A 27,697-nucleotide genomic window follows, 5' to 3' on the forward strand; every position below is an offset into this window, starting at 1 on the left:
TAAAACTCTACATTAAAAACCATTCTGGCCAGCTGCCACTGCTGTCAGGGGGCGGGGGGGGGGGGGGGAGACTAGCCTGGAGCTGAATCCGGGAATGCTGACTTGAACAGGAAGGGTCTTTAGTTCCTTTTGAACTGGGCCAGGGAGGTGGCGCCGGAGCCTCATGGGCAGCGTGATTCCAGAGGGTCGGGCCGAGTGGTAAACGCTCCTCTCGATGTAGGAGGCTAATCTTGCCCTGGCCCTCAGTTAGCTGCTGCCATATGTTCTGAGGGTGTGCGGGGCAGATTGTATGTGTGAGAGGCAGGTCCTCAGGTATCCTGGGCCCAAGCCATGTAGGGCTTTATAGGTTATACCAACACCTTGTATTGCCCCGAAGCGAATAGGCAGCCAGTGCAGATCTTTGAGTAACAGGGTATTTGACTGACCCTGGATATACCAGTGACCAGTCTGGCTGCCATTCTGTACCATTTGTAGCTCCAGGGTATGGTACAAGGGTTGCCCTGTTAAGCGCATTGCAGAATCCATCGCAGAGGTTGACCAGAGCATGTAACACCGTTTCAAGTCCCTCTGGCCCAGGTAGGGACGCAGCTGGTGAATAAGCCGAACTGATAACAGGTACATCTGACCGTCGCATCCACCTGCGATGTAAAGATGGAGCGCGAGATCAAAGAGAACCCCCAGACTGCGCTACCGAGTCCTTTATGGGAAGCGTGATCCCGTTCAGCGACAGGTGGAACCCCACCATCCCGGACCAGGAGTAACCTATCACGAGTACCTCCCGTTTTCTCTGTATTCAGACTGAGTCAATTTTCCCTCATCCAGCCCATCTACTGACTCCAGGCATGAGACGACAACTGTAAGCCGGACGGATCAAGGAGTACTCCCAAATGTGAACTTTGTCCTTTAGGGAAGCGTGACCCCGTCCAGGACTGGCTGACAAATCTCCATCCCTGGACTTTGGGTAGTACCTATCGCGGGTACCTCTTTGTTCCTCTGGATTCAGCCTGTATGTTTCCCCTCATCAGCTCCATTAACCGACCCAGGCAGGCCTCTAGAGAGAGATGCCTCATCTTTAGTCACTGCAGCAATTGGGGGCATAGTGGAGATAAGATCTGGGTTCATCCGCGTACTGATAACACAAGCCCCAGATTTTGGATGATCTCTCCCAAGCTGCTTCAGTAAGTTGAACAGCATGGTGACTGTGTCGGAAATGACATTGGGTGGCCACTGGTGGAGCTGTTGTGCAGCTAATTTGGAGCTCCAGTGGCAGCTATGTCGCATTTCAAACATTGCATTCATTGGAATGTGATGCACTGTCAACTGTCGTTCTCAACTGTCCACTGAGAGGGCAGCAAGACAGTCTGTGCCTCAGAGTGGGCTGTGTCTGTTACTGAGGCATGAGATGTTGTGGTTATGTGACTGCCTCAGAGGTTGTGTTATGATTGCTGGGTTGTGTGTAAATAGTGTTGTATTAGAGACGGATGTCCACATACACTGTGTATATCTATGTTGGTCAAATACCGCAAAGGAAGATTAAAGCCCGTTTACAAGTGAAGACTTGTAAGAGTCGCTTATTAGTTAAGACATCTTCACCAGAATTCCCTTCTCTTGGCGTCCTGTCGACGTGGTTAACTCTGCAGGTGCTTGTGGTGGTACACTGCGCGTCATTTCCATAGGTCCAACAAGGTTATGGGCAAGCACACAGCCACAACAGACTGTATCATGCCTTGAGGGACACCGCATGTGAGCTCTATCTTTGAGAGCAGCTGTCCCCCAGCCTCCACCATCTGGAATCTGCCTGAGAGGTAGGAACGGAACCACTAGGAGCACAGTGCCCCCAATACCTAACTCCTCAAGCGTTCCAGAAGGATACCATGGTCGATGGTGATCGAAGGCCGCTGAGGGCATCCAAGAGACCAACAGGGCCACACTTCTCCTGTCAACGCACAGATGGAGCATCATCGACCAAGGTGACCAGGGCAGTACCTCCACTCCATGTCCCGACCTGAAGCCAGTTTTGAAATGCCTGGGTCCAGATATTGGTCTCATCAAGATACCTCGGAGCTGGAAGGAGACGCTGCCCAAGAATGGTAAAAGGGAGGCCAGTCTGTATTATTTTCTCATAAACCCTAACCATAGAACTGCAGTGGAGGAGGTAGAAAGGCCTAGCAGAGTGTCCTCTCTAGGAATCTCTAGGTCCTTCAGGGCAACTCTGTGGTCAACATCTGACAGACACTGACCAGAGAACTGCGCTGGAGGAGCTACAAAGGCCTAGTAGAGTATTATCTCTTGGAATCTCTAGGTCTTTCAGTGCCACTTTTAGTTAAAGTTCACCATAGAGTTACACTGGAGGACCTAAATATACTTAGAGAGAATATATTAATCAAATCTGTGAATAATTAAAGCCACAAATATCAAAGCCACAAATATGGATGGATGAATGTACTCTTCTCCAGCACCACATTTCATATGACCCCTAACAATGAAGAAATGGCAGCTGGAAAATGTGCAGAAAGCTTGATGCTCCCATGGTGTCACATGCAACAAGGAGAACATTGTGAGAATCCTTCCTTCAAATCTATATGCATCTCTGTTGTCACCCTTCTGGAGAGATGAGGCACAGTATCTGTACAGCTTCTTCTCAATCCCATCTAGAGTTCTACAATGAGAGGCAGATGTCCTTTGGACATGAAAGACTTTCCTTGCCTTCCTGATGGTGAACATTAATCCATTTCTTGTGCCTTCCTCCCTAGCTCTACAACATCTTCCCTTCCGTAATGGACTTCATCCCTGGGCCTCATCACAGAATAAAGTCAAATATTCAAAAGTCCAAAAAGTTTGTTTTAGAGGACGCTGAGGAGCACAAGTCCACCCTGGACCCCAGCTCCCCTCGGGATTTCATTGACTGCTTCTGTATTAAAATGGACCAGGTAAGACCAAGCCATGGGCTCCTGAAGGTGGGAAGAGAGCCTGGTGCCCCCGGGCTGTTCAGGATGATGCATCTCCATCTAGGCTGACCCTCTTAATCATCCATTTTCTCTGTTGCCTGCAGTGATTTACTCCAGACCCAATAATTGCAATTCATTTAAGTTGTCAACATTCTTCTTTAGTGACATTTGCATCCATCTTGGTTTTGTTAGACACTTTCCCACTTTTCTTCCTCATTGGAATTGTTTGCAATTCTGCCAAAAAATTGGTAGACGACAGAAAATGTCTTTCAAAGACCAGTTTTTAAAAAGCTCTTCCCATGCTCTCAAGGCATCAGGTGGCGCATGGACACACCTTTTTCTCAACCACCTTCAGTCTTTGGCATTTGCTATATTCTTCCCTCATTATATTTGACTGAAGGAAGTTACGTTGGCTCCACTGTTTTTGGATGTGTATTTCTCCAGGAAAAACATAATGCGGAGTCCTTCTTCACCATTGAAAACTTGGTCTTCTCAGCCATTGACCTGTTTGCGGCAGGAACAGAAACGACCAGCACCACTCTCAGATATGGACTCCTGATCCTCCAGAAATATCCAGAGATAGAAGGTAAGATACATGTGGCTCCCACACTCCTCCTCTCTCAACTTCTCCTGTTTGTTTTGCATCGAAGTGGGTCACAACAGATTGAACCTCCCATGGGTTTCAGATGGTTTCTCTGATTGCTCCTGGATGTTTGTGGCATTGAACTTCATCCATCTCTTGACAGAGAGAGTCCAGGAAGAGATTGACCGGGTGGTTGGCCGCTCAAGAAGGCCTTGCATGGCTGACCGTGGTCAGATGCCTTACGCGGATGCCGTCCTCCACGAGATCCAGAGGTTCATCTCTCTCATCCCATTGGGTGTCCCCCATGCAGTGGTCAAGGACACGCCATTCAGACAATACATCATCCCCAAAGTAAGTTCTCTGTTTCTACTTCAAGGACCCAAAGAGGTTCCTCCATAAAGAGAAAACAGCCTATTACGGTCTTCCATGCAGATCTCAAAGCTTGAACTGCTTTGCAAGGGAAAATACCACCCTTCATCTCTCCTGGACCCAAACTATCAAGGCCTTTGTGGCTCAAAAGGAGTATTTTTAACTACAATTGTAAACTGAGGGGCTCTACAGACCACCCTTTTCACATTGGATCGGGGCCCGGCAACTGCACGTGTTAATGTACTTTAACGCCAATGTTGTCTGCAAATCAATTGCACTTTTGTGTGTCTTTTCTGGTTTCTGTCTGGGTTAATGTTCGTTAACCTGGACGTCGTCTGATAATCATTCCTCGTTTGCGGGTTTGTTTAGTTTAAATTCCATTTTCGCTCCATGTGATAAACTCCATAGAATCCTAGAGCTGGAAGAGACCCAAGAAGGGCCCTGATCCAGTCCAACCCCCTTCTTCTGCCATGCAGGAACTCTCAATCAAAGCATATTTGACAGATGGCCATCCAGCCTCTGCTTAAAGACCTCCACAGAAGGAGACTCCAACACATTCTTCAAGGGAGCATCTTTCACTATCAAAACTTAACTCTCACTGTCAGGGAGTACTTTTTACTGTTCAGGTGGAATGTCTTTTCCTGGAGCTTGCATACATTGCTCCGGAGCAGCAGAAAACAAGCTTGCTCTATCCTCAATGTGACACCTGTTCAAATATTTAACCAGTTGCTTTTATTCTCTGCAGGGGACCACAGTATATCCTATTCTGACCTCGGCATTGCATGACAGCAAGGAATTCCCCAACCCCACAAAGTTTGACCCCCAGCATTTCCTGAACAAAGATGGGAGCTTCAGGAAGAGCGACTACTTCATGCCCTTTTCTGCAGGTAAAAATGGCCGCCAGACCCACAAGTGGGCAGCACCGACTCTTGGGTGGCTTTTGGGAGGTGCTTTAATCTGTATTCTGCTTTGGTCAGGCCCCACCTGGAATATTGTGTCCAGTTCTGGGCGCCACAATTCAAAAAGGACATTGAGAAACTGGAGCATGTCCAAAGGAGGGCAACTAAAATGGTGAAGGGTCTGGAAACCTTGCCCTATGAGGAACGACTCAGGGAGCTGGGTATGTTCAGGCTGGAGAAGAGAAGGTTAAGAGGTGATATGATAGCCCTGTTTAAATATTTGAAAGGATGTCATGTTGAAGAGGGAGCAAGCTTGTTTTCTGCTGCTCCAGAGAACCAATGGAGCAATGGTGCAAGCGCCGGAAACGATTCCCACTCAACATTAGGAGGAACTCCTGAGAGTAGGGCCTTGTCGACAGTCGAAACACTCCTTCCACGAGATTATATAGTGAGTCTCCTTCCTGGAAGTCTTAAGCAGAGCTAGATGGCCATCTGTCAGGATGCTTGATCAGATTTCCGGCATGGGAATGGAGGTGGACTGGATCAGGGCCCTTGTGGTCTCTTCCAACTCTATGGCCTGTTATAGACTGCCAAAATAAAGCTGCTTTGGGTCTCTTTGGAGGTATGCTATTTAAATGATGCATGGGTCCTAAGAGTCCAGAGGTCGCACCAAAGCCACACTCCATTCCTAAGCACCAGAGTGCAACTTTTAGTGCAGCTTCTGGATACTTAGGATGCATGCATCATTTAAATAGCATACGTCCAAAGAGACCCGAAGCAGCTTTATTTTGGCAGTCTGTAACAGGCCTATGATTCTATGATTCTATACTATTCCACTATTCTGGCAGTATTTCTGATGTTTTGCTGCATTTCACCATCATCACATTTGAAAAAGCTGTATGCATCCTTCAACACCAATACCAATCCTTACATGTTATATGCATGTAACATTCTGCATGGCAGAATGGGTTGGATTGCATGGCCCTTGGGGTCTCTTCCAACTCTATGCTTCGATGATTCTATGATCCTATTTCTTGTGACGCTTCCTTGCAGGCAAGCGGATCTGCGCAGGAGAAGGCTTGGCCCGCATGGAGCTCTTCCTCTTCTTGACCTCCATCCTCCAGAACTTCAAGCTGAAGCCCCTCACGGACCCCAAGGAGATCGACATTACACCTCTGATGAGCAGTACCACCAACATCCCCCGGCCCTACCGCCTCTGCGTCGTGCCCCGTTGAGAAGGTCAACATCTCTTACAAGATCTGTCTGGATCCGGTGCCTTTATTTAGAGCATTGGGCATGAAAACTATGGCTCCACTCCAGCCCCAAGTGAAAATGTGGTTTTTCATTAAAGGCTATGGAAAGAAGCTGGATGTGTCTGTACCTGCGCATGGCTTTCAAACTGTTTTAACTACTAAGCTGTGCAGTATGCTTTGAGTAAGTTTCAATTCTTTTATACTGTTTTGCATTTTACATAGTTTTAAGATAGTTTTATCTGCACACTCCTCTATAACTCAGTGATGAAGGATGATAGCATAGCATAGCATAGCATAGCATAGCATAGCATAGCATAGATAGGATTTGGATTAGGGTTAAACATGAAATTTCTTTAGATGTTGTTTTCTCGTTGAGATTGGGCAGGAGACCTTCCTGATCTTGGTCTCAAATTGATCATAATTCAGCTTCAATGGATGGCTCTGGGTTTCAATCCTTTCATCTTCAGAGCATAATATTTGGAGCAGCTCCCAATGTCTCTTCCACTCCCTTTTAAACAGGTTTGGCTTTTCCATCCCTATCTCTTGCATGCTTCCAGCAGATGGTCATCTTACATTGTTTGGGTATCAGTTGTTTGGTTATCCAAATCCAATCCCTGTTTTTGTTAGTCTGAAGCTGAAGCCATCAGTCGACCCAGAATCCCATGGTAGATTTCCTGGGAAGACCATCAGGTCTTGGTTCACAGTCTGGCACCTTTGAGGTCTCAGATTATTTCCAAACCTAGTCTCCTCAGGGCCACCGTGTGCATGGAGAGCATTATGCGCACAGCAAGACTTTTCTGCTTTCTCTTCCTCCGACTTTGTCTGAGCCAAAGCCCACTTTCTGTTGTCTCCTCTTCACAATAGGTGTATATTAACATCTCCACAACACTAAGCCTCCTCCACGATCCAGTTTCCATATCTCTACTTCAGTTAGTTCTGTATTGTGCGTCTCTTTGAAATACTATTAAATGTATGATTGCACTGTTGCGTGTCTTTAAAATAAAAACCTTCTTATCTTCCCCAAACTTGGCGTTCTTCTCAGTTTGTGCTGCTATACAAGGTGGAAATGTGTGTCAAGTGACGCAGCATCATGTCAGTGTCTTTGAGCTAACCAGCTCCCCGACATTTCAAAGAGACACCAAAACATTTGGTGGGGACCACCCATTCCCCCACCTCCCTTTGGGTAACAACTATAACCCCTGGCTCCCCTTGAAAGAAACCCTGGAGAAACATACCTCCTGTGGGGTTGTGGGGCTGAAATCCTGGCAGTCAAGGAGGGGGTCCAAAGGCCACAATCGACTACATTTGACTGAGCAAATAGCATTGAGCGTGTGGGTAGTAGATCCTAGAATCCTAATATCATAAACTTGGAAGAGACCACAAAGGCCATCCAATGGAACTCTCCATCAAAACAGATGGCCTCTGCCACAAGGCCAATATGGGTGAGAGATGTCCCGGTCACTGCTCTCCTGATACTCGGTTGCTACTCCTAGGGTGACTGCCTGGTAAAGGGAGCAGCCATCAAGCGTGGTTGTTTCAAATACAGTAGATAGAAAGTCAAGAAATACATGTGGGGTTGGGGTTTTCACCCAAGAAAATTGGGACGGTAGCACCAAGACCCTGAAGACCACTAATCTACAACATTTAACTGATTGAACACCATTGTGCATGTGGATATATGCATGCATTTATGATAAAGTGGTTGATTCCCAACTCCCCTGATATTATTTTTCCACCCAGAAAAATTGAACCAAGGGACAAAGTCACAGAATCAAAAAGCTGGAAGGGTCTCCAAAGGCTCCCTAGTTCAACCCCATTTTGCCACTGGAGCTCCTTGGAGGTCTTTAAGCACATGTTGGATGGCCATCTTTTGGGGATGCTTTGCTTGAGAGTTCCTACACGGCAGAATGGGGTTGGACTGGATCAGGGCCCTTAGGGTCTCTTCCAACCCTCTGATTCTATGAGTCCACAGCTAAAGCCCCAGTGAGAGGTGGTCATAGGGCCTATGGAGAAGAAAAGCCCACTGCCCTTCAAGACACTTCAGTTGAAAGGGTACAAAAGGCGGCACAGTCTCCCCAAGCAAGTGTCCTCCAGTTACTTTAGGCTACAGTTCCCATTATCCCCCATTATCCCCATACAGGGCATATTGGTCTGGAAGGGGTGTGTTTGCTGAGGGGCAGTGAATCAGTCAGATTCTGGACTGTGTTGCCGTTGCAGGTTTGGCATTGCAGAACCTTCCCTGAGGTGAAGGCAGCAACCACTGACTTAAGAGGGCAAAGGCAGAGTAGCAAACGTTTCTGGCATAGAGCCCAGACATGCGCTTAGCCTTTTGGCTGATGTCTGTTAACCCTTCAGTGAAGAGCTGAGGAGCCATGCAAATAATGCCTTCATGTAAAGGTAATGGGATCTGGCAACATATACTTCCATTAAAGAACCCTGAGGAAGGGAGCCAAGCAACACAAGATCCCAGCACAGATTTCAGAGACATTCAGGCACTGGGGAGAAAAGTGTTTGAATTCCTTGTCCTCCCTTGTGGGAAGAAATGATTTAAGCAAGCACACCCTTCATCCATTGCCTTTCCTCCTGGGAAGGCTGAGTTGCCAATGGGAGTTGCGTTTCATTGTGAGTCAAGCAAATGTGGCCAGAATTTGAGATGCCACATATGTTCCACAGATTGTGCATCTGGCAGCAGCGGAGATGTTCCACAGCCACAAGGGATTTCACAGCTTAAATGTGCAGCGTACCATGGATGCTCAGGAGATCATCACCTGCCCCAGTGCATTGTTCCCTGGGAGCATGCATGAAATCGCCCTATTCGGGATTTCATGGGGGGTTGGCTAATGGGTGAGTCTCACCCTCCTTTCAGTGGAGGGTGCCCATCTGGTGTACTTTTCTTCTGCTTCCAGGTGAAAAGACAACCCTTTCCTCCCATATGTTCTCACATCCAATGAGAGAACATATGGGAGAGAACATATGCTGGGATCCAATGCACCACACTCAGCAGCTCACTCATCGACTGAGCATGTATTTTGCCACGTTTTGGCCAATCCACCATTGTACCAGTCAAAGTCCCCATTGTGAACAAGGAACAGTGGCTTCCAACTCTACTATTCTATGAATCTATGATTCCCTACTTGGTTCAAATGTACCTGCAGTATGAGATCTCTGAGGGCTTCTCGCCTTATTTCAGTGGGATATCCATATTTGCAGAGTGACCAATGCTCCCCATGCGCAGCTGCACCAGGAAGCCGAAGCCATGGGGTTTTCTTGGCAGGTTTCTGAAGGAGGGCTTTGCCATCGCCACCCTCCAAGTCTGAGAGTTGACTTGCCAAAATAGGGTGACTAAAATGGTGAAGGGTCTGGAAACCATAAAGCCTTATGAGGAGAGACTTAGGCAACTGCTAGGGATGTTTAGTCTGGAGAAGAAAAGGTTAAGAGGGGATATGAGAAGCCTGTTTAAATATTTGAAGGGGTGCCATATTGAGGAGGGAGCAAGCTTGTTTTCTGCTGCTCCAGAGAACAGAACCTGGAACAATGGATGCAAACTCCAGGAAAAGAGATTCCACCTGAACATTAGGAGGAACGTCCTGACAGTAAGAGCTGTCTGACAGTGGGACACACTTCCTCAGAGTGCAATGGAGTCTCCTTCCTTGGAGGCCTTTAAACAGAGGCTGGATGGCCATCTGTCAATGTGGATGCTTTGATTGAGAGTTCCTGCATGGCAGAATAAAGGGGTTGGACTGGGTGGCCCTTTTTGGGGTCTCTTCTAACTGTATGAGTCTATGATAAAGAAAACAAAAATAATGACCACAGAGAACCTGCACAAATTTGAATTAGACAATGAAGAAATAGAAATAGTAAAAGAGTTCTCATACCTGGGATACAACACTGATAGAAATGGAGAATGCAGCCAGGATATCAGAAGAAGACTAAGAATTGGAAGGACAGCTATGAAAGAAAGAGAGAAGATGCTAAAATACAAGGATATACAACTGAGCACAAAGGTTAGAATCATGCAAGCCATTGCGTTCCCTATTGCCATGGATGGATGTGAGAGCTGGACAGTTAAGAAAGAAGAGAGGAAGGAAATCATAGCATCATAGCATCATAGAGTTGGAAGAGACCACAAAGGCCATCCAGTCGAACCCCTGCCATGCAGGAACTCCCAATCAAAGCATCCCCGACATTCATTGGAGATTGTGTGGGGCTGGAGAAGAGGGCTGAGGATCCCATGGAAAGCAGCCCAAAGGACCAACCAATGGGTCCTGGAGCAGATCAAGCCAGAAATCCCCCTAGAAGCCAAGAGGACAAAACTCAGGTTGTCATACTTTGGACACATCATAAGAAGGCATGAATCACTGGGAAAAAGGGAAGAGAGGAAGATGAACGGAAGATGGAGCTGACCAATGAGAAGGCAGATGGAGCTCAGCCAATAGCGCGAGGGCTGGGGAAGGGAGAGTCAGTGGACAGTTGGTTGGCAGCTGGACTAGACTCTTGAAGGAAGGGCCAATCCAAGGCAATGGGAGGGCTTTGGGTTAATAGAGTCCCTGAGGGACTGGAAATTGGGTTTTGGAGTCCGGAGGAAAGGACTTGGGTCGCAAACAGACTCTAGAATCATAGAATCATAGAATCGTAGAGTTGGAAGAGACCACTAGGGCCCTGATCCAGTCCAACCCCATTCTGCCATGCAGGAAATCCAATCTAGAGTAGAGAGTGCTGGGTTGTGTACCTTGAGGGTTGCTGATGGCCTTTGGGGCTTGAGCACTGAAAGGGGAAATGGGCAGCACCAGTTCTAGGTATATATGGAAACTAAGCAAGATTACAAGAACCAGTTTGGAAAGCATTTTATTTATTCCATTCTGATAGTCAATAAACTTTTGGTCTTATCACTGGCCTTATACTGATTTCAGAGACAGCAACGCTCCCTGCCCTTTAAAATCCTTGGGTGTTGAAGGTGGAGGCTGGCAAGATGTAAACCTCCGCATACATAGTACTTGGTGGTAGCGGAGGGATAAAGATAATCCCTCAGGGCAGCCATCATCCAAAGTCAGTGTTAAGGTGAAGGCGACCTGGACGGGGCCTTCACAGCCACATGCAAAATGGATGGACTCTCTTAAAGAGGCCAAGATGGTGAGTTTGCAGGAGCTGAGCAGAGCAGAGCAGTGGAGGACGGAGGGCCTCCAAGTTGGAGATGTCTCATCCATAGGGTCGCCCTGGGTTGAACAAGGGCAATGAACCACAAAACAACAACCCCAGCCATGTTTTGGGACATTGCTGGTAACTGGCAATAAGAAGAAACTCTAGCCATGCTAAGGCCATTAAAAGGGAGGAGGAACGAGGCAGAGCACTGAAGGAAAAGGTTCCTTACAAAGAAATGAACGATAAAGAATAAGAGATGGAGGACAACTGGTCCTCCAGCACAATCTTAAAAGATAAGTTGCAGAAAAATGATCATTTCAGCCAAGCCTAGCCGAACCCAAATCCCTGACTAAACAAAGGGCTAGAAGCCAAGACCTTGCTTATTTTCAGCCTCTTCCTTTCAATGGTCTCCCTCCAGCAACCATCTCTCCTCCTATCTTAGAGTCCCCTTCCCAAAGGGAAGAAAGGCCCTGAGAAATGGAGGGAGTCCCATGGATCACAGCTGGTTTGGCTGAATAATAGTATCATGGAAGCCTCTCCCTTGACCTCTTGGGAAATATGAGCCCAGGGTGCGTACCTTGTACTTATATAATAAGGTACGGATCAATATGACAGAGGACACCGCATGAAGTTCAGAGAAGTGCATATCCAGATGATGGTAAACAAGTCGGATTACACAACTTGGCCAGAGAAAAGTAAAGGAGGCATGCCTATGCTTTGCAGAGTATAAATGTCAGGATCTGGAGCAGAGTAACTCACCATCTCCATCCTTGAATCTGGAGCCATTCCTGCCTCTCTCTTCCGTCTGCTAAAATGGAGCCCTTGGGGACAACCGCCGTTCTTCTGATCGTCTGTATCTCCTGCTTCCTCCTCTCTGCCATCTGGAAGAGCGTGACTTGGAGGAAAGGGAAGCTGCCTCCTGGACCGACTCCGATGCCCTTCATCGGGAATGCCCTCCAGCTGAAGACCAACCACTTGGATCACGTTCTCCATACGGCAAGTGGACAAGAGTCGAGGGCATCATTTGTTTGTTTGTTTGTTTGTTTGTATCCCACTCTTTTCCCAGGACTGGGACATGATCTCTTGGAATAATACACTCCTAGAGTAGGAAGAGATCCCAGGGCTATCCAGTCCAACCCTGATGAGAGGGCATCAGCAGACAGGTGCATGAACCATTTCTGACCATGTCTGAACCAGGCATGAACCATTTCTGACCATCACATGTACATTGCATGTACAGCGCTGTGTAAATTTACAGCGCTTCATAAATAAAGGTTAATAATAATAATAATAATAATAATAATAATAATAATAATAATTGACAAAACTGGGGGCATACTTATCAAATTTGCAGATGACACCAAATTAGGAGGAATAGCTAATACTCCAGAGGAGAGATTCAAAATTCAGAATGACCTAAACAGACTAGAAAGCTGGGCCACAGCTAACAGAATGAAATTCAACAGAGAGAAATGTAAGGTACTGCATTTAGGAAGAAAGAAAGAATGAAATGCACAGATATAGGATTACAGGGGAGACCTGGCTGAACAAGAGACTTATCCATGTGAAAGGGATCTAGGAGTCCAAGTAGACCACAAGATGAACATGAGTCAACAGTGTGATGCTGCAGCTAACAAGGCCAATGCGATTCTAGGCTGCATCAATAGAATTATAGTGCCTAGATCAAGGGAAGTAATAGTGGCACTCTGGCCCTTTACAGACAGGCACCCTAGTACCTACTCTGTATGTACTAGGGTTGCCTTGGGGCATCTCTTCTAGACACCCCCAACCCTAGTACTGTAATTTTATTCTGTTTTTAACATGGTGTATTTTTTATGATATTTTATGATGTTGATACTGTTGTAAACTGTACGATGTTTTGTACCCTTGTTGTAACCCGCTTTGATCTCCTTTTGGAAAAGCGGGCTATAAGTAAAGAGTATTATTATTAGTAGTAGTAGTAGTAGTAGTACATACAGAGTATGTACAAAATGGTGGCGCCCATTCTACATAGGCGCTGCCACTATGACGTCACGGCTGTGTGGCCTCCAAACGGAGTGGTGCAGTGATGTCCTGGTGCTGCGGAATGAGCTCCATTTTGGAGCTCCTTCTTGGTTTTGTGTTGCTGGCGCAGCCTTTACACAGCTGCGCCAATGACACAAAGGAGAAAGAGGCCAAGTGGCCCCTTTCTCCCTTTCCCTGCCATGTTGGGTTGTCCTTGAAGCTTGAAGCCCCAAGGACACCCCTTTACAGGCTGCGGGGAAGCGGCCCGCGGCCTGGAAAAGGGGTGGATTGGGGCCTCAGGGCTGCCGCTGTGGCAGCTGAGGCCCCAATCCGTCGGGGAAAGGGGCGGGTACAGGCCGCCCCAAAGGGGCAGTCTGTAAACTGTTCTGCTTTGGTCAGGCCTCGCCTGGAATACTGTTTTCAGTTCTGGGCAGCACAATTCAAAAAGGACATTGAGAAACTGGAGCCATGTGTCCAGAGGAGGGCAACTAAAATGGTGAAGGGTCTGGAAAGCATGCCTTATGAGGAACGACTCAGGGAGCTGGGTATGTTTAGCCTGGAGAAGAGAAGGTTAAGAGGTGATATGATAGCCCTGTTTAAATATTTGAAAGGATGTCATATTCAGGAGGAAGCAAGCTTGTTTTCTGCTGCTCCAGAGAATGGGATATGGAGCAATGGGTTCAAACTACAGGAAAAGAGATCTCACCTCAACAATCTTTTGTTGTCAATCTTTTGACAGTAAGGGCAGTCTGATGGTGGAACACACTCCTTCCTCGGAGATTTTGGTGGAGTCTCCTTCATTGGAGGTCTTTAAACAAAGGCTGGATGGCCATCTGTCAGTGGGGATGCTTTGATTGTGATTTTCAGCATGGTTCTATGATTCTATGATTATGTGCAGGACCTTGAGGAAAGTGCATCAGCAGACAGATGCATGAACCATTTCTGACCATGTATTGATGACCACCCAGTAATGTGCTGCTTTCTTTACCTTTCTCTCTGTCTATATGTCTGTCTCTTTCCAGCTCAGTGAGAAGTATGGCCCTGTGTTCACACTGCATTTTGGCGCAGAGCGTGTCGTGGTGCTCTATGGCTACGAAGCTGTCAAGGAAGCCCTGATAGACCAGGCTGATGACTTTGCAAGCAGGGGGCACCTGCCATTAATGGAGAAATACGGCAAAGGGAAAGGTATCTTGCGGCATTTGCTGGTTGGATCGGGTGGGAGTTGCACCACTGCCATACAAGACAAGTGGGGCCCTGATGGGATATTTGGGACGTTTTTGGGTCCAGAACTATGGGAAAGATTAAAAGAGAATTTGAAAAAGAAGATAAGGAAAAGGTGATAAGGAAAAGGATATCGAGACAGAGGTCAAGGACAGAGTTATATAACGTGTTAGAAAAGTGACTATGCTATTCTGTGTACAGTGGTACCTCGGGATACGAAATACCCAGGTTACGAATTTTTCGGGATACGAATAAATCCCATAGGGATTTATTGTTTCGGGTTACGAAAGTTTTTTCGGGTTACGAAAAAACTCCGGCGCTGTTTTAAATGGAGCCGCGGCAGAGCCGCGGCTTTTTTCCCCATTAGCGCCTATGGCAATTCGGCTTACGAAGGTTTTTCGGGTTACGAAATTAGCCGCGGAACGAATTAATTTCGTAACCCGAGGCACCACTGTATATATAAAGAGAAGGCGACATTTGGGTAGTTGTATATTTAGGCAGGAGGGACATACAGAAGGGATAATAATGATAAAAATATGTCTGTCAAAAAGGGGAGCCGCTGAATAATTCAATGATGTGAATTGTAATAATCTCAGTTTAACGAGGATATGTCTGACTTAGAAGAAAGAATTGCAGAAAAATATATGAGACGATGATAATTAAGATTACTTAAGGAATAGTACTAGCAACCACTTTGCATTTTGGAAGTTTCCCTTTTAAACTGTGTTTGTGTTAGTTTAGATGTAGTAATTGTCTTTGCATTTATGTTTGTCTGAATGATTTTTAATAGTAATAAAGAGGTTTCTTAAAAAATTAAAATAAAAATGGAGTCAGAAACACGAAGATGAAAGTGTGGGAGAATCAATAGAGAAAATAAGTCCCCCCCCCCAAAATGGTTATGAATTACAGAATGGTTGACACAATACCTGCCCAAACTGGAGGTCTCCAGGGGAGGGGTCTCCATCATCCCTACCTGTCTGAGGCTTTCTACCTGGCTCTGGGACAGTCAGTGGTTGGAGCATTGCTATACAACTCTGGAAGACCATGGTTCAAATCCCCACTCCTTCATGGAAATCCCTTGCCCAGCTGTCTCCCCACTTCAACTAACAGATATGATCTTGGATGCCGTTCTGGTGGAACCTCAGGACTCACCTGAAGGGATTGTCTTTAGTCTCGAGTTCAAGGAAAGAAATAGTGCCACTGTATTCTGCTTTGGTAAGGCCTCAGCTGGAATAATACTGTGTCCAGTTCTGGGCACCAAAATTCAAAAAGGATGTTGAGAAACTGTAGCCATGTGTCCAAAGGAGGGAGACTAAAATGGTGAAGGGTCTGGAAACCATCAAGCCCTATGAGGAGAGACTTAAGGAGCTGGGGATGTTTACCTGGAGAAGAGAAGGCTAAGAGGTGATATGAGAGCCCTGTTTCAATACTTGAAGGGATGTCATATTGAGGAAGGAGCAAGCTTGTTTTCTGCTGCTCCAGAGACTAGGACACAATGGAGCAATGGATGCAAACTACCGGAAAAGAGAATCCAGCTCAACATTAGGAAGAACTTCCTGACAGCAAGGGCTGTTCGACAGTGGAACAAACTCCTTTGGAGAATTTGGTCAGGTCTCCCTCCTTAGAGGTCTTTAAACAGAGGCTGGATGGCCACCTGTCAATGGGGATGCTTTGAATAAGGGTTCCTGCATGACAGAAGGGATTTGGACTGGATGGCCCTTGTGGTCTCTTTCCAACTCTAGGATTCTATAATTCTAACTGTTCTATTTAACATCAATTTGTGGTCCAACACTCAAACCACTTCTCCATGCTGGCTTTCCAACCAATGGTGCTACCCCTAAACCAACCTTTGCAACCTGGCAGTGCCCTGACCAAAGGCTTTTGGAGGGAGGGAAGGTCTGGACACATGCCAATGACTCCTGCAGGGCTCTCCCAGTTCTTGGGGCAGGGGTTACTGAGAGAAGCAAGACCCCAAGAAGTACCCACCAGCGCTACCACTACCGCCACGGCCTATTTTTTATGCAAATGTACATTTCTGGGGTCCCACTTACAATAATTCACAATTTTAAATGTGAATCCTTAGCCGTTGTAAGATCGCATGTCCAGGTTGTGACCTTATGATGACTGCTCAACAGGATGCCTGCTGATATTGGAAATGATGTTTCTCTTGCCACAGTTTGGAGAGTTACTCTCTTCCTTTCCCAGGGATCATCTTCAGCAATGGAGAGACCTGGAAGCAGCTCCGGCGCTTCACCCTGACCACCCTCCGCAACTTTGGGATGGGGAAGAAAAGCATCGAGGAGAGGATCCAGGAAGAAGCCCAGTATCTCCTGGAACAGTTGCGAAACACTAAAGGTATGTGAATTGGGTAGGGATGAGTTATTTCCATATTAATCTGTGCATTGTTCTGTTGCTGAACGGCAAGGTCTCAGGATGTGCAAAGAGGATTTGTGTCTGTTAGATTAGAGACCCATTGCCTGCTGGGAAAACCCCTGACTCTGGGTGGTTTTCATTTGCATTTTGCTGGGTATTGATTTGGGTGTTTTTTTAGGAATGGTAACCAAACTTTGTTCACTTTTAGGGTTTCATCTTTCCTGTTGAAGTTGTCCAGGTGTTTGCACAAGGAAGCCATTGAAATCCACAAACACCTGGGCAATTTCAACAGGAAAAGCTAAAGCCTTTGGCTACCAGTCCCGAAAAACAGCAAATTCAGGACTCAGCAAAATGCAAAGGAGAAAGCACCATCAGGGTCAAGGGGATTCCCAGCAGACAATGGTCACTAATTATGCAGACCCAAATCCTCTTTGTATATCCTCCCACCCAGAGGCCTTGCCTTTCAACCACAGAACAAGACACAGATTTACATGGAAATCACTCCTCCCAACCTAGAGTCACACAGTATATCTATTCCCACTCTCTTCCATGCCAGCATTCTCTGAAGATGCCAAAGCCACAGATGCTGGCAAAATGTCAGGAATAAACTCTTCTAGAACATGGCCACAGAGCCCAAAACCCCCAGAAAAATCCATGGATCGACAGTGTTGGTTCTGGGCTGATCTGGGTACCATTTGACCACATGCAGTGAGAGATGCTGGAACCCATCAGCTAAAGGTCTGGGAGGTTTCCATCTTCCAAGGGCAACCTGGAAGATGGATTTCCTACCAAGAAAGGTCATTTGATAATGGTGATGGGTTGGCAGGCCTTGGTGAGGCCTGAACGTGGAGCCAGTTCAAGGTCCAGAAGGATTTTTGGTGTGTGTTTGGTCCTTCCAGAGCAGCCCTTCGACCCCACCTTCCTCCTCAACTGCGCTCCTTCCAATATCATCTGTTCCATCGTCTTTGGAAAGCACTTCGACTATGATGATGAGAAGTTTCTAGGAATTATGGGCTTAATGAATGACAACTTTGAGATCCTTAGCTCTCCTTGGGGTCAGGTAGGTCCTTTGCCATACAGAAAACAAACTCCTGTGTTTTATTGGTTTTATGTATTGCTTCCTTACACTATGTATTATTGGGAGGGAGGACAACAGAGTTCTGCAATCTATATTTAGGCTATTGGAGACACTAGGAGTCTATGGGGAACTGGAACCAACTTTTCTACATAGGAAGATAGTGTGCATTTCTGTATAGAAAACCCACTTACTTATATTTCTGCGTGGACAGAGACCTAACAATGTACAAACAGCAGTTGGAAACTGTCTAGAAAGCTTGGGAAAGTACTGTGGGGATGCTTTGTCCACGTTTATTTAATCTCTATTGTCATCCTACCAAAGAGATGAGGCACCTTTTCTCCATCCCATCTAGAGTTGTCCAATGAGACAGATGTCCTTTGGACATAAAGGACTTCCCTTGCTCTCCTGATGGTGAAGCTCAATCCGTTTCTTCTTTCTTCCTTCCTAGCTCTACAACATCTTCCCTTCCGTAATGGACTTCATCCCTGGGCCTCATCACAGAGTGGATGCAAATGTCAGAAAGGCCATAGAGTTTGTTTCAGAAGAAGCCAAGGAGCACAAGGACACCCTGGACCCCAGCTCCCCTCGCGATTTCATCGACTGCTTCTACATTAAAATGGACCAGGTAAGACCAAGGCATGGGCTCCTGAAGGTGGGAAGAGAGCCTGGTGCCTTGGCACTCCTTAGGAGGATTTGTCTCCTGGGCTGACCCTCTAAATCATCCCCTTTGTGCCCTTAAATTGCTCTGTTGCCTGCAGTGATTTACTCCGCACTCAGTGATTGCAGTTCAGTTCAGTTGTCAGCATTCTCCTTCAGTGATATTTGTGGTCCATCCTGGTTTTGTTAGACACAACCTGCTTTTCTTCCTCATTGGAAATGCTTGCAATTCTGCAACGGCTTTTGACAGACAACAGACAAGTCCTTCAAAGTCATTTTGTTTACCCTCCCAGGTTTTTTAGCTGCATGGACACATTTTTCCTCCACCAGCTGTAATAATAGAACCATACAGTTGGAAGAGACCCCAAGAAGGACCATCCAGTACAAACCCATTCTGCCATGCAGGAACTCTCTTTCAAAGCATCCCCGACAGATGGCCATCCAGCCTCTGCTTAAAGACATTCAAAGAAGGAGATTCCTACAAAACCTCCAAGGGAGTGTGTTTCTCTGTCGAACAGCCTTTACTGTCAGGAAGTTCCTCCTAATGTTGAGCTGGAACCTCTTTTCCTGTAGTTGCATCCATTGCTCCGTGTTCTAGTCTCTGGAGCAGGGGCCCTCCAGATGTTTTGGACTTCAGTCCCAGAATCCCAGTTCATTGGCCAAGCTGTCAGGGAGGGCATTATGAGGTAGGAAGGAAATTTGCATGTGGGTGGTGATTGGCTGAGGCTTCTGGGAGATGAAGTCCAAAACACCTGGAGGGGCGGAGTTTGAGGACCCCTATTCTGGAGCAGCAGAAAACAAGCTTGCTCCCTCCTCCTCAATATGGCATCCCTTCAAGTATTTAAACAGGGCTCTCATATCACCTCTTAACCTTCTCTTCTCCAGGCTAAACATCCCCAGCTCCCTAAGTCTCTCCTCAAAGGGCTTTATCATAGAGTCATAGAATCATGATTTCCAGATGTAAAAAGTTATTCCTGATGTTGAGCCGGAATCTCTTTTCCTGTAGCTTCCATCCGTTTTTGTGGTTCTTGTTCTCTGGAGCAGCAGAAAACAAGCTTGCTCCAGCATCAATGTGACATCCCTTCAAATATTTTAACAGGGCTAATCTTTGGCATTTGTTATATTTTTCCCTTATTATAATGGACTGAATGAATTTAAATTGACTCCACTATTTCTGATGCTTATTTCTCCAGGAAAAAAATAGTGAGGCCTCTGAGTTCACAATGGAAAACTTGCTTATCTCGGCCGTTGACCTATTTGGGGCAGGAACAGAAACGACCAGCAGCACTCTCAGATACGGGCTCCTGATCCTCCAGAAATACCCAGAGATAGAAGGTAATGCATATATGGCTCCCATAGTCTTCTTCTCATCTCTCCGTTTCTCCAGCTGAATTCCTGTTTAACTGCTCTGGGTGACTCCAGGTATAAGATATCTTATATAACCAGATATACGGATGTGTGTGTGTGTGTCCAGATATAATTATTTTCATGCAAGGCCTAGTAATTTCAGCCACCTTGCTCTTTCTCAGTCAGATCACCAGGGCTTCTCTGCCATGTTCACACTCATTTTCACATTTTGGATAAATACCAGACTTCCCTACAAAGGCCTCATTCCCACTTAATTTGGTTACCAGAGAATTTGGTCTCCGATCTGAATTGATGAATTGGTTCAGCAGCAGAGTGTGGTTCACACGATAATTAACTGAGTCTGGTAACCGAATTAAGTGGGAATTGCACCTAGGGAGCAGGGCCAGAAAGTTGCGCCACAAGAGGAAGGAGCAGCCACCAGGCCGCTGGGTAGGAAGGCCCAGCACACTGTCCATGCTTCCAGGGAGCCAAAAGGCACATTGGGAAGCTGTGCAAAGGCAGGGATGAGCAGGCCCAAAATGGGGCAGGAAGGCCTGGCGCCGCCTGTGCCGTGCGGATGGTCAGCCAAAAGGCAAGCAGGATGGTTGCGCAAATGGCTGGAACCAGCAGGCACTGATACGGGGCAGGAGGGCCTGGCAAGCTAGCCATGCTGCCAAGAAGGTAATAACAGAATGCGGGAGACACGGCTGGAGAGGCAAACACCCCGAGAATAGCCCATGGCAAGGTCAAAGGCACAAGCAAGAACCTGAGCCAGCCAGCCAGAGCATAATCATCCAAGCCCAGATTCAAATCTGCAACGGTTTCCACTTGCTCAGATTTGCTTTACAGAAAAAGATGCGGGAAAAATCAGTGTCTTTTAGACAAAGGTTAAATGGACCTAAAGCATACCCACCCACCCTTTTCGGAATTGCTTCAGTGATTCAGATCAAGTGGGAACCAGGGTCGTTTGAATCAGACTGAACCAGTTCACGATCTGGTTCAAAAGGTAGTGGGACTGTAAATCTCTTTACTCATTCTGTGCTAAGTTCCCCTATTCTGTCCTCTGCTCCATTATCCTCAGGTTGAGCCCCTTTTCCTTTTCTGAGAAGACGGAGGCAAAGAAGGCATTGAGTAACTCTGCCTTTTCTCTCTCTTCTCTTAGCATTTTGCCATCTTCTCCACGCAGTGAACCTACTGTTTCCTTCTTCTTCCTTTTGCTGCGGACATATCCAAAAAAGCCCTTTTTGTTGTTCTTAACCTCTCTAGCAAGACTGAGTTTGTTCTGCGCTTTAGCTTTTCTGACCTTATCTCTACACATGCCTGCTATTTGTTTGAATTCCTCTTTGGTGATTTCCCCATTTTCCCCAGGAAACAAAAGAGCAGTGTCCCTTGTGGTCTCTTCCAACTCTGTGATTCTGTCATTCTACCTGGGATCATAGAATCATAGACTCAAAGAATCATAGAGTTGGAAGAGACCTCAAAGGGCCATCTAGTCCAGTCTGCTGCCATGCAGGAACTCACAATCTAAGCACACACTCCCAAGCCACTTGTATTGCTTCGCAATGGATCACAATAGATTAAACCTCTCATGGGGTTTGCATGACTTCTCTGATGATTTTTGGATGTTTTTTGCTTGACACTCAACTTCCTCTCACAACAGGAAAAGTGCAAGAAGAGATTGACCGGGTGGTTGGCCGCTCAAGAAGGCCTTGCATGGCTGACCGCGGACACATGCCTTACACGGATGCCGTCATCCACGAGATCCAGAGGTTCATCTCTCTCGTCCCATTGAATCTCCCTCATGCGGTGGCCAAGGACATGCCATTCAGAGAATATGTCATCCCCAAGGTATATTCCCTGTTTATGCTTTGAGAACTCAAAGTGGTTCCTCTATAAAGATGGAATTGGCTATGGCTCATAAAGCTCTCCCTTGAGGTTTCCCAGGCTTGAGAAGGTTCACATGGGAAAAGATCATCCTTCATCTGACCTTGACCCAAACTATGGAGGGCTTTGTGGGTCAAAAGCAGTCCTTTCAACCAGGCCTGGAAAAAGAGTAACAGATATTCCCACCAAGAGGTGGAAGGAGCTGTGGCATGAACTTAGATGGGAGCTTTGGGCCTCAGGTGTTCACTGCCATTGTCACATTCCTAAACCAAACTCTTCCATTGGAATAATACTTCTAAATAAAGAGGATTTCCATCTTCCAGAGAGCTAGCATGAATCATAGAATGGTAGAGTTGGAAGAGACCGCAAGGGCCCTGATCCAGTCCAACCCCCTTCTGCCATGCAGGAAATCACAATCAAAGCATCCCCTGTGACAGATGGCCATACAGCCTCTGCTTAAAGACCTCCAAGGAAGGAGATTCCACTACACTCCGAGGAAGGAGTGTGTTCCTCTGTCGGACAGCCCTGACTCTCAGGAAGTTCCTCCTAATGTTGAGCTGGAATCTCTTTTCCTGGAGCTTGCATCCATTGCTCCAGGTCCTATAGAGTCATAGAATTGGAAGAGACCCTAAGGACCATCCCGTTCAACCCAATTCTGGCATGCAGGAAATTTCAGTCAAAGCCCTCCCTGCGACAGATGAACATCCAGCCTTTGCTTAAAGACTTCCAAAGAAGGGAGTCTCCGCCATTCTTCCAGGGAGCATCTTCTACTGTCAGACAGCTCTTATGGTCAGGAAGTTCCTCTTAATGTTGAGATGTCCTGTTCTCTGGAGCAGCAGAAACCAAGCTTACTCCATGCTCAATGTGACTCCCCTCCAAATACTTAAACAGGGCTATCATATCACCTCTTAACCTTCTCTTCTCCAGGCTAAACATCCCCAGCTCACTCAGTCTTTCCTCATAGGGCTTTAGGGTTTCTAGGCCCTACAACATTTTGGTGGCCCTCCTTTGGAAACGATGCAGCATCTCCACATCCTTTTTGAGTTGTCCAAAACTGGATACCGGATTATTCCAGATGAGGCCTGACCAAAGCTGAATAGAGTAGGACTATTACTTCCCTTGGTCTAGGGACTAAATGTCTATTGATGCGGCCTAGTACTGCATTGGCCTTTTTAGACAGCGAACAAAGAAGCTGCATTTTTCATCAGCACAAATGCAGCAAAGGTACACTCCCACCATCCATTCACAATGTCTACGTAGGTGCCATGAGGCAAACCATCAGAGAACTTTTACTTTCCCAAGTCCTCCTTTGGACTACTCAGGGTAGTGACATCTGCAGAAGCCCTATGAGGAATGACTTAGGGAGCTGGGGATGTTTAGCCTGGAGAAGAGAAGGTTAAGAGGTGATATGATAGCCCTGTTTAAATATTTGAAAGGCTGTCCTATTGAGGAGGGAGCAAGCTTGTTTTCTGCTGCTCCAAAGAACAGGACCCAATGGAGCAATGGATGCAAGCTGCAGGAAAAGAGATTCCAGCTCAACATTAGGAAGAACTTCCTGACAGTAAGGGCTGTTCGACAGGGGAACACACTCCTTCCTCGGAGTGTAGTGGAATCTCCCTCCTTGGAGGTCTTCAAGCAGAGGCTGGATGGCCATCTGTCGGGGATGCTTTGATTTGGATATCCTGCATGGCAGAATGGGATTGGACTGGATCAGGGCCCTTCTTGGGGTCTCTTCCAACTCTATGATTCTATGATCCTATGATTCTATGATTCTTACTGTCAGGAAGGTCTTCCAAAACTAATGGCCTTCTTGGATTCTTTTATCCTCTACAGGGCACCACAATATATCCTGTTCTGACCTCAGTGTTGCATGACAGCAAGGAATTCCTCAACCCCACAAAGTTTGACCCCCAGCATTTCCTGAACAAAGATGGGAGCTTCAGGAAGAGCGACTACTTCATGCCCTTTTCTGCAGGTAAAAATGGCCGCCAGACCCACAAGTGGGCAGCACCGACTCTTGGGTGGCTTTTGCAGGGTCTCTATACTTCTTTAATCTTCCACAGTTCTACCAATTTAGGCAGGATGTCCTGAAGTTTTACAACAATTCTCCAGCATTGCATTTGAAATGGCTATATGCATCCTTAACCACCATCACCAATGTTTGCAAGTTATACACATGCAGCAAAGTCAAAGTTAGTAAGGTGTCCCTCTCTTGAAAGAGTCCATGGATATATGCACAGTTAAAGTAGTTTGGATCGTGTCACACCCTTGAGATTAACTGAAAGAAAGAAGCTGATAGCATGAGATTTTGGAGATGTGAGTCAACCTCCTCTGATGCATGTTTAGGAAGTAGACGCAAGTCTAGGAATGCTCTTGCTACCAACTTCTTTCTTTGAGTTAGTTTCAAAGGTGCTACAAGATTCCTTTGCCGGCTGATTTTCCAGACTAACATTGCTATATCTCTGAATAGCAGTTTGGAACCACTTTAATTTCCATGGCTATATCCTACAAAATTCTAGGATTTGTAGGGCTGCATCTACACTGCAGAATTAAGGTAGTTGACACCACTTTAACTGTCATGGTTCAGTCTTATGGAATTCTGGGAGATTGTACTTTGGTCAGATACTCTGCCTTCCCTGGTGAAGAGGTCTGGCGCCACAAACAATGACATAATCCCAGAATTTGAAGGGGTGTCACATTGAGGATGGAGAAAACTTGTTTTCTGCTGTTCCAGAGAATAGGACACAATGGAGCCATGTATGCAAGCTCCAGGAAAAGAGATTCTAGCTCAACATTAGGAGGAACCTCCTGAGAGTAAGGACTGTTTGAATGTGGAACACACTGCTTCAATGGACAGTAGTAGAGTCCCCTTCTTTGGAGATCTTTAAGCAGAGGCTGGATGGCCATCTGTCACAGGGGATGCTCTTCCAACTCTAGGGTTCTATGATTAAATCCATAGGATGGAGCCATGGCAAATCAGGTGGTCCCATATTGCATCGGTTCTGTACTGTGGAAGGAGCCTAGGTTGGGCAGAAGAACTCAGGTCCCTCTTCAGGACAACTCTGTCCCACCATCTGATATAATTAGATCTGTCTAGCAAAGAAGAACAAAGTATTGCACTATGGATTCCAAGATATGGAGCTATGGCATTTGGAGTGCTATCCAAATGCTGTAACTGTGAGGTATGGATTCTACCCATGGCTCACTCCTAGGTGTGGCATGTTTCATAGTCTTGATCTGTGCCCAGGGAGATGACAAGGAACTTCACAATGGACCCTGTAACGCCATTTCTCTCCAGAGTGTGCCATAGAATCCCAAGTCCCATTCCCACTTACATTTAAACCAGTTTGCGATTCACCTTTGCTCCATGTTGGTGAATCCATTCCAAAAGGTCCATCATTCCCACTATGAAAGCGGATTTTTTCATAATCCGCTTGTAATTGCTTCCCTTTTTGACATGATTGTCGTCCCCACTAGTTTGCGCCGCTTCAAAATGCATGTCAATCATCTGAACGCCATCAGTGACGTAAGCGGCAGCCCGGCTTGGGAACTATATTTGAAAAAAAAATGATAGAAGATTAGATTCATTGGTTTTGCAACTACTTGCCTGACTGAGCTGCCGATTGCCGGCTTGCCGCCTGAGTAACTGCAAGTAGTTGCAAAATCAATGGAGAGAACCTTCTATTAATTAAAAAAAAAAAAGATAATCGTGGGCCCATAGGTTACCCCACAAACACAAAGGCAGCGCTGAGAGGAGAGGGGAATGGTGGCCCTCCCAAAAACTGAGGAGGGATGGTAAAGACCCCTCTGCCATTAGTCCCTTTCCTCCAGAAGGATGCGATTCAGATCCATCATTCCCACTTGTTGAACACGCTCCGGAATCTATTCTTTCCAAAAGAACCGCCAAAGAACTAGTGTCAGGAAAGAGCAGGGTTTTTGGCATTTGCCTCACTTCATTGCGATTGAAACCGAACACGCTAGGATCAAAAGCACATAGTGGAAATGTGGCCCTAGGATCCTAGAATCCTTTGGCTAACGCTCAGTGAAATGGTACCCAAAGTAATTCTGAAGCTTTCTCTGTGATGCACCTTCTCCTCTCTTCCTTCTGGGGCTTCCTTTGCAGGGAAGCGGATCTGCGCAGGAGAAGGCTTGGCCCGCATGGAGCTCTTCCTGTTCTTGACCTCCATCCTCCAGAACTTCAAGCTGAAGCCCCTCACGGACCCCAAGGAGATCGACATTACACCTCTGATGAGCAGTACCACCAACATCCCCCGGCCCTACCGCCTCTGCGTCGTGCCCCGTTGAGAAGGCCACCATCTCTGGCAGAGGTGCAAATGGGCAGAGAAACTCAGCTTATACTTCTGTTGTAAGAGAAGTTTTCCAGCCCTCCCATTCTGGGCAATGAAACTACATTTGTGTGTTTATGCGCCTTCAAGTTACCTGTCGACTTATGGTGACCCCATGATTTCCACAGTCTTTTCTTCAGCAAGGATTCCTCAGGGGTGGTTTTGCCATTTCAACACCTGGTATTCATTGGTGGTCTTCCATCCAAGGACTAACCAGGACTGACCCTACACTGACCCTACCTAGCTTCCAAGATCAGACTGGACCTGGTGCCTTCAGGGGTATATATATATTGAGAGTATAGGACGTAAAAACTATGGCCTCAAGTGAAAATGTGGTTTTTCATTAAAGACTTTGGGAATAAATTGGTTGTGTCCTCACCTGCATCTCTGTGTGCTTTTCAAATTGTTTTAACTTCTTTACTGCTCAATATGTTTTGAATAAGTTTCAGTCACCGTGTGATGTAGGATGGTAGCATAGATAGATAGACAGACAGACAGACAGACAGATAGTCTTGTCAGTGTCTTTGAGCTAACCAGCTCCCCAACATTGAAAAGGGACACCAACACAGTTGGTGGGGACCCCCCCAACATTCCCCGCACCTTCTTTTAGGTAACATCTGTGACCCCTGGCTCCCCCGAGATTCCACAGTGTTGTGAAAAGAACTAGAGAAAGCCAGCATGCTCTCTGTGGGGTTGTGGGGGTGAATGCCTAGAGGTCAAGGAGGGGCTCCAGAGGCATGGCCCGCTCTCCAAAGTGGAGTGGCCACGATCTACTACAGAGATGCCCAAAGTGGACAGTGGAAAGATCCAGAGGGACAGTGAGGGGGAAAGGGGCAGCGGGGGCTTTCTGTCAAAGGGTCCCTGAAAAGCCTTCAGTTTTGGAAGTGGGGCAGAGGAGGAACCCAGGGATTCTTCCTCCTCTTGACTCCCAAGACACTTCGGTTGAAAGGGTAGAGTAGGTGGCACAGTCTTCCCAACCAAGTGTCCTCTAGATATTTTAGGCTACAGTTCCCATTATCCCCCATTATCCCTATTTACAAGGCACACTGATCTGGAAGAGGTGTGTTTGCTGAAGGGCAGAGGATCACTCAGATTCTGGACTGTGTTGCATTTGCAAGTGAGTACTGCAAAACCTTCTCTGAGGTGAAGGCAGAAACCACCGAGTTAAGAGGCCAAAGGCAGAGTAGCAAACATTTCTGGCATCAAGCCCAGAAGTGCACTTAGCCTTTTGGGTGGCTTCTGTTAACCCTTCAGTGAATAGCTGAGGAGCCATGCAAACACTGTTGGAATCCGCTTTGATTCCTGTGTGAAAAAGCGAAATTTAAATGATGATGATGATGATGATGATGATGATGATGATGATGATGATGATGATGATGATGATGATGATGATGATGATGATGATGATGGCGTCACACAAAGGCATGTGGATTTGGCACCAGTTCCCCATACTTCCACCAAAGAACCCTGAGAAAGGGAGCCAAGCAACACCAGATCCCAGCACAGATTTCAAATACATCGACACACCAGAGAGAAAATTCTTTGAATGCCTTGTCCTCCCCCATGGGAAGAAATAATTTACACAAACACACCCTT

General features: G+C 46.5%; 2 protein-coding genes across 4 annotated transcripts in view; both read left to right on the forward strand.

The window, feature by feature from the left end:
• LOC121918807 (cytochrome P450 2C29-like) overlaps nucleotides 1-7,077 on the forward strand; it is a 33,351-nt gene extending 26,274 nt beyond the window's left edge. For both annotated transcript variants that reach the window (XM_042444800.1, XM_042444793.1), the window contains 5 exons: nucleotides 2,754-2,930; nucleotides 3,393-3,534; nucleotides 3,695-3,882; nucleotides 4,646-4,787; nucleotides 5,853-7,077. In XM_042444800.1, coding sequence (XP_042300734.1) covers nucleotides 2,754-2,930; nucleotides 3,393-3,534; nucleotides 3,695-3,882; nucleotides 4,646-4,787; nucleotides 5,853-6,034 — 831 coding nt within the window. In that variant the 3' untranslated portion in view covers nucleotides 6,035-7,077. The remainder of the gene's footprint in view (nucleotides 1-2,753; nucleotides 2,931-3,392; nucleotides 3,535-3,694; nucleotides 3,883-4,645; nucleotides 4,788-5,852) is intronic.
• A 3,101-nt stretch (nucleotides 7,078-10,178) lies between these two features.
• On the forward strand, nucleotides 10,179-26,485 carry LOC121918763 (cytochrome P450 2C19-like). 2 transcript variants are annotated; one of them, XM_042444756.1, is made up of 9 exons: nucleotides 10,179-12,187; nucleotides 14,218-14,380; nucleotides 16,622-16,771; nucleotides 17,689-17,849; nucleotides 18,316-18,492; nucleotides 19,718-19,859; nucleotides 21,532-21,719; nucleotides 23,589-23,730; nucleotides 25,879-26,485. In XM_042444756.1, the coding sequence occupies exons 1-9, from the start codon at nucleotides 12,005-12,007 to the stop codon at nucleotides 26,058-26,060; spliced, it is 1,488 nt and encodes a 495-aa protein (XP_042300690.1). In that variant the 5' UTR covers nucleotides 10,179-12,004; the 3' UTR covers nucleotides 26,061-26,485. The 2 variants fall into 2 exon arrangements, with proteins under 2 accessions (XP_042300690.1, XP_042300694.1); XM_042444760.1 differs by lacking the exon at nucleotides 10,179-12,187 and adding an exon at nucleotides 12,441-12,465.
• The last annotated feature ends 1,212 nt before the right edge of the window (nucleotides 26,486-27,697 follow it).

Source organism: Sceloporus undulatus, chromosome 1 (genome assembly GCF_019175285.1).
Source record: "Sceloporus undulatus isolate JIND9_A2432 ecotype Alabama chromosome 1, SceUnd_v1.1, whole genome shotgun sequence".
Taxonomy (NCBI): Eukaryota; Metazoa; Chordata; class Lepidosauria; order Squamata; family Phrynosomatidae; genus Sceloporus; species Sceloporus undulatus.

What these genes read in the sequence shown, in the direction of transcription:
- LOC121918763 (XM_042444756.1), top strand. Translation starts at nt 12,005, where the DNA reads ATGGAGCCCTTGGGGACAACCGCCGTTCTTCTGATCGTCTGTATCTCC. An exon ending in GAAATACGGCAAAGGGAAAG is followed by an intron (nt 14,381 to 16,621) that starts GTATCTTGCGGC and finishes TTCCTTTCCCAG; the next exon opens with GGATCATCTTCAGCAATGGA. An exon ending in CTTCATGCCCTTTTCTGCAG is followed by an intron (nt 23,731 to 25,878) that starts GTAAAAATGGCC and finishes CTTCCTTTGCAG; the next exon opens with GGAAGCGGATCTGCGCAGGA.